At 39.7% G+C, this 14,257-nt stretch overlaps 1 protein-coding gene across 2 annotated transcripts; it reads right to left on the reverse strand.

Moving 5' to 3' along the window:
* Nucleotides 1-1,457: 1,457 nt before the first annotated feature.
* On the reverse strand, nucleotides 1,458-5,778 carry LOC149844103 (phosphoribosylformylglycinamidine cyclo-ligase, chloroplastic/mitochondrial-like). Of its 2 annotated transcripts, none has more exons than XM_090000321.1 (8): nucleotides 5,385-5,778; nucleotides 4,671-4,765; nucleotides 4,496-4,597; nucleotides 4,346-4,405; nucleotides 3,879-4,051; nucleotides 3,607-3,718; nucleotides 3,372-3,530; nucleotides 1,458-1,766 (listed from the first exon to the last, which is right to left on the reverse strand). In XM_090000321.1, exons 1-8 carry the CDS (start codon nucleotides 5,704-5,706, stop codon nucleotides 1,596-1,598), a joined length of 1,194 nt encoding a protein of 397 aa, XP_089856447.1. In that variant the 5' UTR covers nucleotides 5,707-5,778; the 3' UTR covers nucleotides 1,458-1,595. The 2 variants fall into 2 exon arrangements, with proteins under 2 accessions (XP_089856447.1, XP_089856446.1); XM_090000320.1 differs by having other exon boundaries at nucleotides 4,686-4,765; nucleotides 5,385-5,774.
* Nucleotides 5,779-14,257: the final 8,479 nt, after the last annotated feature.

A 14,257-nucleotide genomic window follows, 5' to 3' on the forward strand; every position in this document is an offset into this window, starting at 1 on the left:
AAATGAGCAAAAAGACGGTTACCAATCACATAAATAGAGAAAGGGTCTATTTCATGAGAAATCATAAGAGGAGAGAGGTGGGACCAGCCTCTACAATGCACCAGGATAGCCAGAGGAGGTGATACTTTCTTCAGATAAAATGAAATGGTACTTTCTTCAGATAAAATGAAGTAGCAATCCAGCCAAATTGAGATTTTTTCATGGAATACTAGACTAACATGTTTTGAATCTCAGTTGCAGTAAAATTTTCCATTGACCACTGCATAGGCTTAAAAAATTCCTGGCTATGGTTATTGTTGATCTTCATTCTAGATGTGAAAAGCAATCACATTCGCATGTCACTTGAGAGCAAAGAATGCATGGTCTCTATAGCTTTACATATATTTTTCTCTGACCGTTGGTGTTTTGGTTCCAGTGTTTATTAGTAGAATTATTGTTCACCTTGGTGGTAACATGATATTTTCCACAATTCTGCCTATGTTTAATAGCATAAAAGTGCCTTGCAAAACCAATCAGACGTGAGCGATTGTGCAAGTAGGTACAAAACCAGTTCACAAAGCTTTTCAAGCACGGATTCTCATCCAATTAACCATTGAAATTTGAACTAGAGTCTATATGTTTGGTTGAGGGCAAAAGGCAATCTAATTATTAGTGTGCAATGGAGAATTACAGGTTCCCCTTTTGTTTCAATTGCAAACGGGGTACTTTACATGACCAAACGCTTCAAAAAATGCACCGGAGAAGAGTTGGAACACTTAATCCGCCCATGAAAGTTAAACCTGGGCCACGTTTGGAAGTGAATAAACTTCTTGGAAAATTCTCTCAGTATTTATATGAAAAGCAATGGGGAGTGCAGCTGGAAAGAGTCCACACTGTCATCTCATCTGTAAGACAAGTACTTTTGAACAGTTTGTTCCAGAAACGAGCCAAAACACCTGCAACCTGGAAAAGAAATATATAGTATCATATAACTTGTGATGCTGCACTTCATATGTTCATCCTAACCATCCACATTTTCACCTGTTCGTACATACGATCCTAGCCGTCCAGAAGCAATGTGTTGAACGGCTAATGTGCAGCATCACAATGTCTCAAGATATGATCACTTCACAAGCAGTGCGCTTCACAACGAGTTCCAGCCATCATGCTGCCTCAATAAACAGTGAACCGTCTAAACAGCCTAGAAGTAATCCTTTTTCTTCCATAAAGTACGAACGACTATATTAGATCCTTTATAATCCAATACACTCAACTCATTTTCCATGTAAACTTCTTGAGACTTGCATTTGTTTGAAACAGAAAAACAAGCGTATTTTAAAATAAAATCACTTTTGGCGAAGTGCAAGCAGGCCACTACTCTATACATCAGGCAACTGTTTGCATATGTGCACGTCCGTGTGCGCGCGCGCGCGCGCGCGCGCGCGAGAGAGAGAGAGAGAGAGAGAGAGAGAGAGAGGTGCAAGGTGCAATTCTCATATAGAGCAACGTTCCTTTCATGTAGATAAATGTAAAACTCTGTTCTGCCCATATTATAGAATGACACAACAGCCGCAACCTTTACCACAAACTCTTTATATCGTCACCTGATCATGATTTCATTTATAGGTCACCCCTTCACCCTTTGTAACCTTACCAATAAGGCGGGGCACACACTGACCATGTTCATCATCAAGAATTCTGTTGGATGCCTCTGGGCTGACAACGAGTACCATTCCAATACCCATATTGAAGGTTCTACGCATTTCCTCCTCTTCAATTCTTCCTTTCTGAAAAAATCAAATTTAACGGCTCAAGCAATGTTAAAGTCCAAAGCATAATATTAGACAACACAAACAGAGAGGAAGCATTGACACTTTTTTTTTTTTTGAAAAGCAAGCTGGGGTTAGGCGGACCCCCCTACCAGAACAACAGCCACCCCATGTGGCAGAGGGATTCGAACCTCGGCCTTCAGCTTGACACAGGACCCCGCTTACCACATGGGATACCACCTCAGTGGACAGGAAGCATTGACACTTGATGAGGTAAAACTTATGGATTTTTTTCCAGTCAGAAAACTTGAACCTATAGCTCAGACGCTTTTGCATGGCTGAGACTGATATTGAAATTCAACGACAAAAAATGGCAATAGAGAAACAAAACCTTAACGGAATAATGCCAAAAGTTGATATTTCAGAACTGCAAACTATATGTAAAAGAAGAAAAAGGGGAGAGCCTTCAATCTAGTAAACCTGACAATGTCTTATACAAATTCCATCAAGATACAGGCTAAGCATAAACACAACCAAACCTACTGAACCCAACCTACACAACCCTATGTGAGAAATAGGTCAGTAATTAAATAATAGACATCAGATTTTAATGTGGAGCAGTGGCCTAAGAAAATGATCTGGAACCAGGGTAACTCTCCTAAAGCCATCTTGATCACATGGCTAGTTGGGCAATCTCCATAGAAAAGCCTCTTGAGACAAAACCTACAGAGGCAGGGACATCAATTTTCATGTATGTGTTTAACATGTGGCACTAGGTTGAAGACCAATCTCCACACACTCTTGCCAGATCGATCTCTGCTGTGCTTTATGAAATCTTCCCGGGAGAGTGGCTTCCTAGATATTCTTGCTCGCTGGAATGGTGGGAAAGACATACAGTCGCAAAAAATGGTTGGAGGAAAGCGAAGACAACAATGAACAGGAATCCACTAAATCATTTAGTTAATCACATGCAAGCCAAGAAGTGACTTGTGCATTTAAAATACTAAATATTGAAAAACCTGTTTGACCTTGTGCCTAGTTTCATTTATCTTCAACTAACGGCATGCTTCATTCATGGACTGGGAAGCCCATTCACTGAATAAAGAGTGTTATTTTGTGAATTACAAGAAATGCAAAACCACATTCCACAAGAATAACATGTAGACATTTTGTGGAATTCTTGGACACCATGTGCCAAAACAAAAATGAATCAATTCTTGTTTCTCCCAACCAAAGAGGCAACAGAGACTCACCCCAGACTATTTAAAACATCCTAAGATGAAAAATATGGGAATCCTCAATTATTTATAGAGTATTAAGTCGGAATAGCTCCATTAATGCAATTTGGATGGTGACTCCTCATTACTTAATACTTGTCTTACTTTAAAAAAAAATCCACCAACCCCTTCAGGCTTGAGGGCATTCTAGTTCAAATATCACTATTCCTAATTAAACTCAGAAGGTCCAACTTTATGGACGTAAAATTCATAGGGGGACCACGTTTATATATGCATAAAAAAGATAAATGTATAGAAAAGACAGGACACTACGGTGAGCTGATTTCCTACTTCAATGTCTACAAAAGATATCTGTAAAAAAATGGTTTCGATTTGAGCAAATTACCTCTTGAATCCATTTGAAAATAGCAGGTACCTCCCAAGAATCAGTGTAAATAACTGCCCCTAGGCCTTCTGGAAAGACTCGAGGTATATTATCGGTAAATCCTCCTCCAGTGATGTGTGCTATCCCTTTTACTCCTCCTTTACTGACAATATCGAGTACCTAAGACAAAAAAAAGGTGATACATTTCTAACGGTTACAATTTCAATCACTACTGATAGCATGATGCAAAGACTACCTGCTTGACATAGATGACAGTCGGAGCTATTAAAGCCTCTCCCAAAGTAACTGACTTCCCACTGTTATTTGGTAGAGGGTCCTTCAAAGAAGCACCACTTTGAGCCAGAACCCTGGAAAACCCATGGAAAAACTAATGATTGAAGAAGAGTACAAGTGAAAATCCATACATCCAGAACACAAGATGACCACATCTATTACACCTGCATGTTTTCTCAAATGCATATTCAACCAAAATATGACAGTTAAATTTTCCATAATATTTTGATTTACCTTCTAACAAGAGAAAACCCGTTAGAATGGACCCCGCTAGAAGGAAGGCCAATGAGAACATCTCCCTCAACAATATTTTTTCCATCAATGACTGAATCCTTTTTAATGATGCCAACAGCAAAGCCAACCAAATCGTACTCTCCATTTGCATAAAAACCAGGCATTTCTGCTGTCTGCATGTGAAAATAATAATCATAAGAATCACAAAACACATGCAAGCCGGAATCTTAGACTAAAAATCAAATGGTTGTTCACATAATTCGCTTCTCCAAAAGGAACCACTTAATCAAAGGGGGAAAATGAAAAAACAAACAAACTAACAGCTTAGTTAGCAAAGAATATGAAAGTGATCAAAAGGATTGCATTATACATATTGCCACAAATACCCAAAAAGAAGCAAGACTTGAGTGAGAAGCATTTGAAAACTACTAAAAGAAAAAATGATCATTTTGTAGTTGCATGAATACCTCCCCTCCAAGGAGAGCACAGTCGCTTTGTTGACAACCATCAATGATTCCTTTGATCACCTAAATAAAGAACCCCAAAGAACTCATAAGTATTAACAACTACGCATTAACTAGGATATAACATATGCACCGAGAAAAATGATAGCATACCCGTTCAGCAACATCAACATCGAGATGACTTGTACCATAGTAATCAAGGAAGAACAACGGCTTCGCCCCGGAAGTAACAATGTCATTGACACTCATAGCCACCTAATGAATTACACTATCAAGTCAAAGAGGATGGATCAAAATCAAGAATGCAAAGTCTGAAACAGAGCAGTACCAGGTCAATGCCGACAGTCTCATGGATGCCGGTTTCGAATGCCAGCTTCAACTTGGTTCCAACACCATCAGTACCAGCCACAATGTAGGAATCACCTGTTCAATGAGAAGACCAACATTCTTAGAAAAAATTATAAAAAGTAAGATCTCATATACTCACCCAGAAATGTAAGCGCACCTGGCTAGGTGGGTCAGCTTAAGGCGTACAAGTTGAATAATTTAAGATTAGCCCATTTAAGAAAAGCTTTAATCTTCAACATAACCATGCAACGGTAATGCTCTCAGACTAATTTCCCTCTAAATTTTACCATAACAATCAACACAACAAACAGAGAAAACCCACCCAACCACCACCGGAAACCACAAAAATTAAAAAAAAAAACACTTTGCAATATCGCCCAATAATCCCAATTCCCGTTTTACTCATTTCCCAATAATCCCATTTAATAAAAGCTTTAATCTTCAACATAACCATGCTATGGTAACGCTCTCAGCCTAATTTACCCACTAAATTCCCCACACCAATCAACACAACAAAAATAGAGAAAACCCACCCAACCACCACCAGCACCCACGAATAAAAAAACATAAAAAGAGCACTTTGCAATATCCCCAATAATCCCATTTCCCGTTTATCTCATTTCCCAAGAAACAATTTCACGCTTCTCCTAAAAATATCATAAAGTCACCATCCAAGAGAGAGAGAGGGGGGTACCCCAGGGGAAGAGACCGCCGAAGCCACCGATGCCGGGGGTCATCTTGGCGATCCGCCGGACGAGCTCGGCGCCGGCGTCGATGTCGACGCCGGCATCCTTGTAGGTGAATCCATAGCTATCTCCCTGCTGCTTCTGCATCACCACCGAGAAGGAGGAGGAGGAGGTGGACGTCCGTGAAACCCTAACCCTCCTCCAACGAAGAATCCCCGGCAGGGACAACCTGCTCCTCGCCGTCAGCCTTTCCCCTCCTCCCGACGACAGCCTGGCCTCTTGGGCTCCGCTGAAGAGGTCGGTCGGCGCTCTGATGGCTCTGCTGCTCATGGCCGGAAAACGAGTGGAGTGCGGACGATGACGATGGCCTTTGCTCTCCCCCTTACGAAGGGTTTTGGCCTCTTTGGGGTTTATATCCAAGAGAAAGAGTACGTAGAGAGAGAGAGAGAAGGAGAGAGAGAAGGCAGGAAAGTAACGGCTAATTATTATGGTTCGTACCCCACCACCATATACTCTCTCTCTCTCTCTCTGCAAAAACCTAAAAGTATATATGTGCTGGATGGTGGTGCAAACGGATAGACTTCATACCAATCCATGAAAAATCCAAATATGAATTCAAAATAATAAAATCCAAATATGAATTTGGATTCATCCAGGTTTGCAGCTTAAACCCATGACCCATATGAGTTTACAAGTTTTATTCATACCCAGACACAAATTTGGACCCAAACTCAAATTGGTTCGTGTTTGGGTCTAAATTTTTAAACCCATGGCAAGTGGGTCAATTTATGATCCAATTGATTTGGACCTGATTCAGTTTGGACTTAGATCTATTAAGTCTATGACTTTTACCCATACCCATACCCAAACTCAGAACCAGACCCAACCAATTTCGTTTTGGTCCAGGCCTAATTTTGAGACTTGATTAAGAAATAGGTCTGATAAGATTCGACCTGAACCCTAACGGAACCCCACCCCTTTGCACTTCTAATGCTTAGTGCTATCAAAGCAGAGAGAGAGAGAGAGATTATAGTTCCTCTGTGTTCGTCTCGGATTGTCTAGTAAAAGCAGTTAGTGCCATAGTGACAAAAGTTTTTATAGGCAATTTCTCGTTTTTCAAAAACGCGTGAGAAATTGAAAAAAAATCACAAATCTTGTGTTTTTTTTTGGCAAAATCTCGGCAATAAAAAAATAAATATAAAAATTATTTTTTATAAGAAAATATTAATAAAAATAAAAATACATGACTTTTTTGCAATAAATAGCCGTTTAAAACATAAATATTGCATTTAAATCACGGTATTTATGTTTTTTGATAAATCTTGCTATATTTTGAAAATCTCACAAGAAATTGCCGTTTTAAACTTTCAGGCAAAATTTCTCGAGATATTATCGCAAGATTTTCATAAATCTCGCGATCACACTGGCTAGTGCACCTTGTGTTGAGACATTGCAAGTTTGAATCCCATGGCATAATTGTATCACCGGCAGGAGTTTGCTGAACCCAGCTTGCCTAATAAAAAAACAGAGAGAGCCTCTTAGAAGCAAATGAGATATTATTTAAAAAATGGTCAAATTTTTTGGGGTTTTGGAAAAAACTAAAACATTCACCTACAAGGATCCACGCATCTCAGGTATGGGATTTCAGTATTTCACCATTGTTATCAAAATAACAAGGAGAAACCACTAGTTAAAAAAAAAAAAATCAAAACATCCTACCTCCTCAAATTTCTCTCTCTCTTGCCTCTCTCCCCCGACCTTGGAACTTCCTTCATCTCTCTCCCACGCTGCCTCTCGACCCCGTAACACCCCTCATTCTCTCTTGTTGTTATGAGTGTCCCGTCTGTGAGTGATTCCCGCGACGAGCGACATCCCTTCGGCATGTTGTTACCAACAATCCTCTAGTCTAGGCTGTGAGCGTCCTTCTAACAACCCTCTATCCTTTTCGAGTTTTCTCATCATATCTCTTTCTGTTGTTGTAGGATTAGGGTGCTCTCTCTCTCTTATGGGTAAAACTAAGGGTATGTGAGGGATGATTTGTTTATTGAGTATGTTTAGGGTTTTTTGCATTTTAAACCTTATTTTATTTTGCAATCTAATATATTGAGTGCATGCTAAATTCAACAACTTATTTTTTGGTATGCTTAGATTTTAAGAATTTTGTATGTTAAACCTTGTTTTTGTAATTTTTTTAGGGAATGAATTCTAAAGACAAATATGTTTTTTGAATATGGTTAAATATTGTGTTTAAGTTGTCGCATAAATCAAACAATGGACATAAGGAACACAACCTCTATGTATGATGGAAACAAACATTGGATTTAGTACAGTTGTTATAGAACATATGTTTTGTCTATTTTGCTTATTCATTTCATTGAGTCTTGGAAAAGGCATCAAACAAGCCCTTAGCCTCACAAACAAGACATCCTCGCTAAACATCTTTATTGATAAAACAGGAAGAGTGATCCAATATAGTGATACCTAACTATCATAAGAGATGCTTATTAAGATAAGATGGGAGGGAAAGACGTTTTGAAAAAAGAGAATACTCGTTTAGGCCTATTAAGGAGAGAGAGAGCCGAAAGTAATTCAACATTACCACTCATGAAGATCAACAAAATGTTGAACCCATGAACTGAACAAGAACAAAAGCCAAAACAAATAAAGAAAGCACAAGAGAAAAGAACATTAGACAGATAAAATGAGCTCACGCCAGAGCCGCTTGCCCAGATTGCGACAAAGGATAGGTAGCATCAGCAGGAGGGAGTGTAAGATCACTAAGATGCATGCGCAAGATCGCATAAACATCTACCAAGATTTTATGCACCAGGTTTTGAATGTTAACTCGAATATGACGAAAATGAGCATCGTTTTGCGCCATCCAAACAAACCACCAAGAGGTAAGCAACCACGTCCGCCAGATGAACCTTCATCTCTTGCTGCGCCTAATACAAACCGGCCCCAAGATCACATCTAGCGCAAAGGACTCCTCCTTAACAAATACTTCTGGATGCCTCCAGGTCCTACTAAAGATTTCCATAAATATTGGGCAAGACCAGAACAAGTGAAACGTAGATTCTTCTGCAGCTTGACAAAGCACGCACCAACTCGAGAGTTGAATGCCCCACTTCTTTAAATTACTGTGGGTCTGGATCCTATCGTGCAAAATTAACCAAGCCAGGACTTGAGAACGGGGGGAAGGACCATTCGCCCAAAGCACATCCTCGGGCAACCAATCAGCCCCTGGCGGTAGCAACGATCTATAGACTTTTTTGGTGAGAAACTCTCCGCTTGGTGCCAACGCCCACTGCAACCACTAACCAAAATTTTCGGAGACCTCAAAATGGTCTCTAAAGCAGGCTAAAGCCCTCAACCACGATTTACGCAAGTGTGAGAGTGCCAAACCTCGGGTTCCCAGACGAACCGGAATAAGAGTTGGATCCCCATATTTAGCAAGAAGAAAACTAGCACAAGGGTTATCTGGTTGGTGGGCCAACCAACATTGCTTTGGCGACAAGAACAATGCTTCGCAGTCTGGGCACCGGGATGCCTAAACCACCCATACGCCGAGGTAGAACCATCGAACGTCAACCAATCAAGTGACGCTTACCTGTGAGTTTACACCCAGACCAAAGAAAGCCTGCCAGCAAGCGCGTCAGCTGCTTCTCTATTCCCAAAGGCATCACAAACAAAAACATGAAATTTTTTAGAATAATTAAAAGAACATGTCTGACTAAGGTTAGACGTCCAGCGCTAGAGAGATAAGATGACTGCCACGAAAGCAATTTGCGCTTCACTTTTTGAAGCGTCGGAGCCCAAGCCGCTGAAGAGAGAGGCTTCACTTGTAACGGCAAGCTAAGGTACATAATAGGCAAGTCAGAAGTAGTGCAATTAAAAATTCTCTTTCCAACTGCAAGCATATTGGCATTAACATTGAACATGGTAATAGAGTATTTGGTCTCATTTAGAGAAAGCCCGGACATGGAGAGAAAGAACTGAATGATAAGCTTGAACCTAAGCATCTGTTGAACATTTGCACGACCAAAAATGATCATATCATCAGCATAAGTAAGAATATGACCCGAGAAGTCGAAAACCTGCAAAGGATCAATGAAACCCGAAACAACAGCCCGCTTAAGCAAGACCACAAGACCCTCAGCAACTGCAGTGAACAACAAAGGTGATAGAGGGCACCCTTGCCGCAAACCCCGCCCTAGCTTGAACCGGTCTCCTCTAATACCATTGATATTTAACATGGCCTGGGCATTTGAGACCAGCTCTCTCACCCAACCAGAAAAACGATGACCAATACCGAAATTTGCTAACATTTGAAATAAGAATGGCCAATGCACAGAGTCAAGAGCTTTATGAAAGTCTAATTTAAGGACAAAGTAAGGTTGACCGCTATGCTGCAAGGAATGGACCACCTCGGACGCCATGATGAACGAGTGTTGGACCCTCTTATTACGGATAAAGGCGAACTGAGAGTCTGAAAAAATCTGGTTAGCCACCGATTTCAGCCTATTCGCCAAAACTTTGGCAAACATCCGATAGAGAGCACTCATAACTGAGATTGGTCGGAATCGAGAAATATCATTAGCCTCATCATCTTTCGGAATGAGCGAAATAATAGCAACATGCAAATGATAAGGCAGTCTGGAGTTACGATGAAACTCATCAAACATACTCACCACGTCTGATTTAACACAGTCCCAAAAGATTCTAAAAAAGTCGACATGAAACCCGTCAATGCCAGGCGCTTTCCAACCCGACAGATCCTTAATGGCCGAAAAAATCTCATCTTCAGAGAACCTTCTTTGCATATATCTGGCTTGCTCTAGCTGAATTGAGCCAACTAGGATATTACCAAAGACACCCTCTGTAGTTAACGAAGCAGAATATAAGTCCTTAAAGTATAGCGAGACTGCCAGATTAACGTGCTGAGTGAGATAAGAAACACCCTCAATGGAGATAGAAGGAACAACCTTCCTCCTATGACGATGGGAAGCATATGAGTGAAAAAATTTAGTGTTGCCATCACCAGCCGCAAGCCATTTCACCCTAGACCTTTGCTTCCAACGAATTTCCTCTTTGATCCTCCAGTTTTTCAAGAGCATAGTTAATTCTAAGGACCTGGCCTGAAGATTGAAAAGTTGCAAATCAGAAAAAGAGTCAGGAGAAGACATAGATTGATGCAACTCAGAAATCTCTTGATCCCATGCGACTATTTGCTGAAATTTCTCCACCTTACGACTATGAAGCCAAGCTTTGATATCCTTAACTAGACGAGAAAGCTTATTTTGAACACGTAGCGCGGCCCAATGCACATCAACAACTTTGTTCCAAGAATTAGTAATAACCGTGAGAAAATCTGGCTCATGAAGCCACCATTCTTCAAACGCAAAGCTCCTAGTGGGTTGAAAGCCATCCCCCCAATGAGTGATGATCTGCCCATGATCCGAGATAGAGAGAGCAAACAACACACACTTAACGTCGGGAATGAGGTCCAATAAATTAGGTGTGACAAAGACCCTATCAAAGACCCTACAACACGGACGGGACCACATATTCGACCAAGAGAAGCGCTCCCCGGTTAAAGGAATAGGGTAGAGAAAATGACGGTGAACAAAGTCTTGGAAACCTCGCATAGAGGGATTAGGAATTACGAGGTTATTAGAGTCATGGATAGATAACAAACAATTGAAATCCCCCATAAGAAGGTGACAATCCGAGCTGGAAACGACAACCCTATCCAAATCATCCCAAAAAGCGGGCCTCATGGCGGCGAGATTAGGTCCATAAACAACAAAAACCACTACTCTCCTATCAACTGCCTCCTGCATGATTTACCTATTTTCAAAAAAATGGTCGTGACATTTGTAGGATTCTTAAAATATTTTTAGCAATTTTTTATCCTTTCATCTGAAAAATAAGCAACGTTAGATGTTTACTTCTATTTCACTCCCATCACCACCACTACCACCACCCTGCCCATTACCACCATCACCATTGTCACCATCATCATCACTGTTACCACCACCATTGCACCATTAGTATCGACAGCACCACCACCATCCACTAGTAAAAAACCGCCGCTATAGCCTTGTGTGAATGCCACTGAAGCAAACAACGACAATTCACCACTGACATGTTGTCGCTGTTTGGCAACAATGACATTTTTTTTTATCTACAGCCGCAAGTATAACTGCATTGTAGGTTAGCTATAGCAGCATTAGGTAATTGTCGTGTTAATCTACAGTGGCATTTATAACTGTCACTACAGGTCATACTAGAGTATATCTTGAATTGCCACTAGTACCTACAACGATAGTTTAAACAGCCGTTGTAGGTATCCTATAGTAGCTCTTACAAACTGCCGCTATTGACTCAACAGTGGCAATTGCACACTGCCACTAATGGCATAGCATCAGATAAACAGTGGCACTATGCTAGCATTAAATAAACTGCCACTATTTCCAACCTAATTTTTTTTTAAAATAATTTATTGTTAAGAACATAATAAAAAAAATACATAAACTACAAACATAACATTAACAATTTACAAATTTTTAGATGATTACAATTTAAAAATGTCTAGAGGATTACAAATATGTAAACTGCTAAATATATAGATCAAAATCTTTCATCTCATCACTGTTGTTGTGCCTTCTGCAACTTGAATTTCTGGGCCTTCTGCAATTTGAATTTCTGCAACTTGATCTTTTACACCACATAAAATTTCTGCAAAACAATATCATGTCGTGTTATCAAAAGGATTATGAGATTTCTCGGTAAGGAACATACATCATCCATATGAAGTTTGAAATGCCCAGTTTTGTGTCCACATCTGTGCAAACAACAGCAAGATGACATATTTTGGGTCGTCAACAAGGAATCTACATTTGCATACATTGCAATCCAAGAAAATTAACAAAGTGATTCTGGACCCTTTAATTGATTATGGAGAAATTGTAAGAATTTTATGATGCGAGTCAAGGAGCTGCCAACATAACTACCCACCATTCAGATGCCAACATATTATGGAGGTCAAATAAGTTTCTATTTATACTTCAAGAATAAAAGTTCCTGTAAAAGTCCAGGTCATGCACATCCATATAACCATGCATGATTTAAAACACTTTATCATCAGCCGCATATTTTACTTTGTATGCCTGTCAACAACCGACAATGATATTATGAACTAGGCAATCATCAACCAAGAAAAAGTATACACAAGTTTGTAATTTTTGAATTTTCATCAGTTTATCCTACTGAGAACTTTTTTGCTACCATGATGACTAACAATTCTCTAACACACCTTAGTAATCCCATCAGCAAAAAATTGCAGAGCAACCTGCAGAAAACTTTCATAACACAAACACGAGGAAGACTGCATAGATGACTATGCAGAGCAATACATCTGGAATTGCAGTTGGTACATTAAATGGTGAGGAGGTCTGTCATCTGTGTATTGGTTGCACCCAATAATCATAAGATGCCATGAGGTCTGATTCAGGCAATGAACTAGAAGTAGGTGAAATGAATAGATGAGGGTACTGTATGGCTTTTCCCTAAATCGAAATGTGCTCAATGTTTCATTCTTATAACTGCAATTGCATCAAAGATTATTTTTCAAAATTTTCATTTCATGTCAAAGAGTAAACTTAGAAAAGTCTCCTTAATTAGCGTAGGAGAAATAGCACATATCATTGCTAATTTTGATTTGCCTCCTAGAGATTCCTGCAACAAAAATGTTAAGCGAGAATCTCGGTAAGGAATATTCCTCAAATTACCTGATTGAGAAACTTCAGCAAGAATGTTGATAAGGTTTCTGCCATTGTACAGAAATGCAACCATCAGAAAATTATATTTTATTCCTTGCTCAGAATAAGAGCACAGATAATAAAGTTTGAAAGAAACATGACTGACAAATCAAAGATTGGATTCCACCACTGTTCAACAAAAAACTGAATTTAAAAAGTAGTATCACATTTATCACTGTCCATCATAAAAGAACAAAACTCAAGGGTGATTAATGCAAGGTACATACAAAATCTACAAAAGTGAACATATATATAAAGAAAAAATTGAACTTGTGAGATCAACAATCTCACAAAAGCGTGCAGTTAAGAGGTTTCATTAGAACGAGGGTCGTTGGCAGCGATCCGCCACCAACAGCGTGCAGCGATGACAACCACAAGATGGTGCCCGGTGGCAGCAGTGGTTTTAAAATCACTGCCTTCTTCCCTCTCTTGCGTCCACCTCCATCAGGCAGTTTTGCCGCCGCTGCCACCGACCGGGCTACGATCGACGACCGACGACCGATGCCCTCACACAACGGAAAAAATATTTATTGATATTTTAATATTAAAAATGTATTTTTATTGAGATAATATTTTAAAATCTTAAAATAATGGTGGTACGTGTTGGTGTCCATGTTTACATGTCAGCCTGTGTCCGATTGTGTCACTGGGAACACGTTGCCAAAATGGCATGTCCATGTAACATAGCATTCCAAGCCTTTTTGTTTTTATAGATAATTGGAGAGAAACCGCTGATTTTCTATTTGACCTGACCGTTGACGGGTCGGGCCTAGTCAATTTCAATCCGTTGATCAACTGGGTCGAGCCTAGGCCCGATTCTAATACAAAGCCCACGGTTTTCCCACAACCATTGGGCCTAATTTGGATAGGATTGGTCAGGTTAATTACAAGACATCTTATATTCAATATATTCTTCATTTATTTTCTTAAATTCATAGGTTTTCTTATTAATAATTTGAAAAGTACAATAAATAAATAAATGGGATCTAAGATGGATTCATTTTTTTAATATATATATATATATATATATATATATATATATATAGAGAGAGAGAGAG

This window comes from Nuphar pumila, chromosome 3 (genome assembly GCF_984573655.1).
Source record: "Nuphar pumila chromosome 3, dmNupPumi1.hap1.1, whole genome shotgun sequence".
NCBI classification, from domain to species: domain Eukaryota; kingdom Viridiplantae; phylum Streptophyta; class Magnoliopsida; order Nymphaeales; family Nymphaeaceae; genus Nuphar; species Nuphar pumila.

Coding starts and splice junctions, on each gene's coding strand:
- LOC149844103 (XM_090000321.1), bottom strand. CDS start 5,706: ATGAGCAGCAGAGCCATCAGAGCGCCGACCGACCTCTTCAGCGGAGCC. Junction 4,766..5,384: donor CGGCGGTCTCTTCCCCTGGG/GTACCCCCCTCT, acceptor CTCATTGAACAG/GTGATTCCTACATTGTGGCT. Junction 4,052..4,345: donor GTGCTCTCCTTGGAGGGGAG/GTATTCATGCAA, acceptor TTTCACATGCAG/ACAGCAGAAATGCCTGGTTT.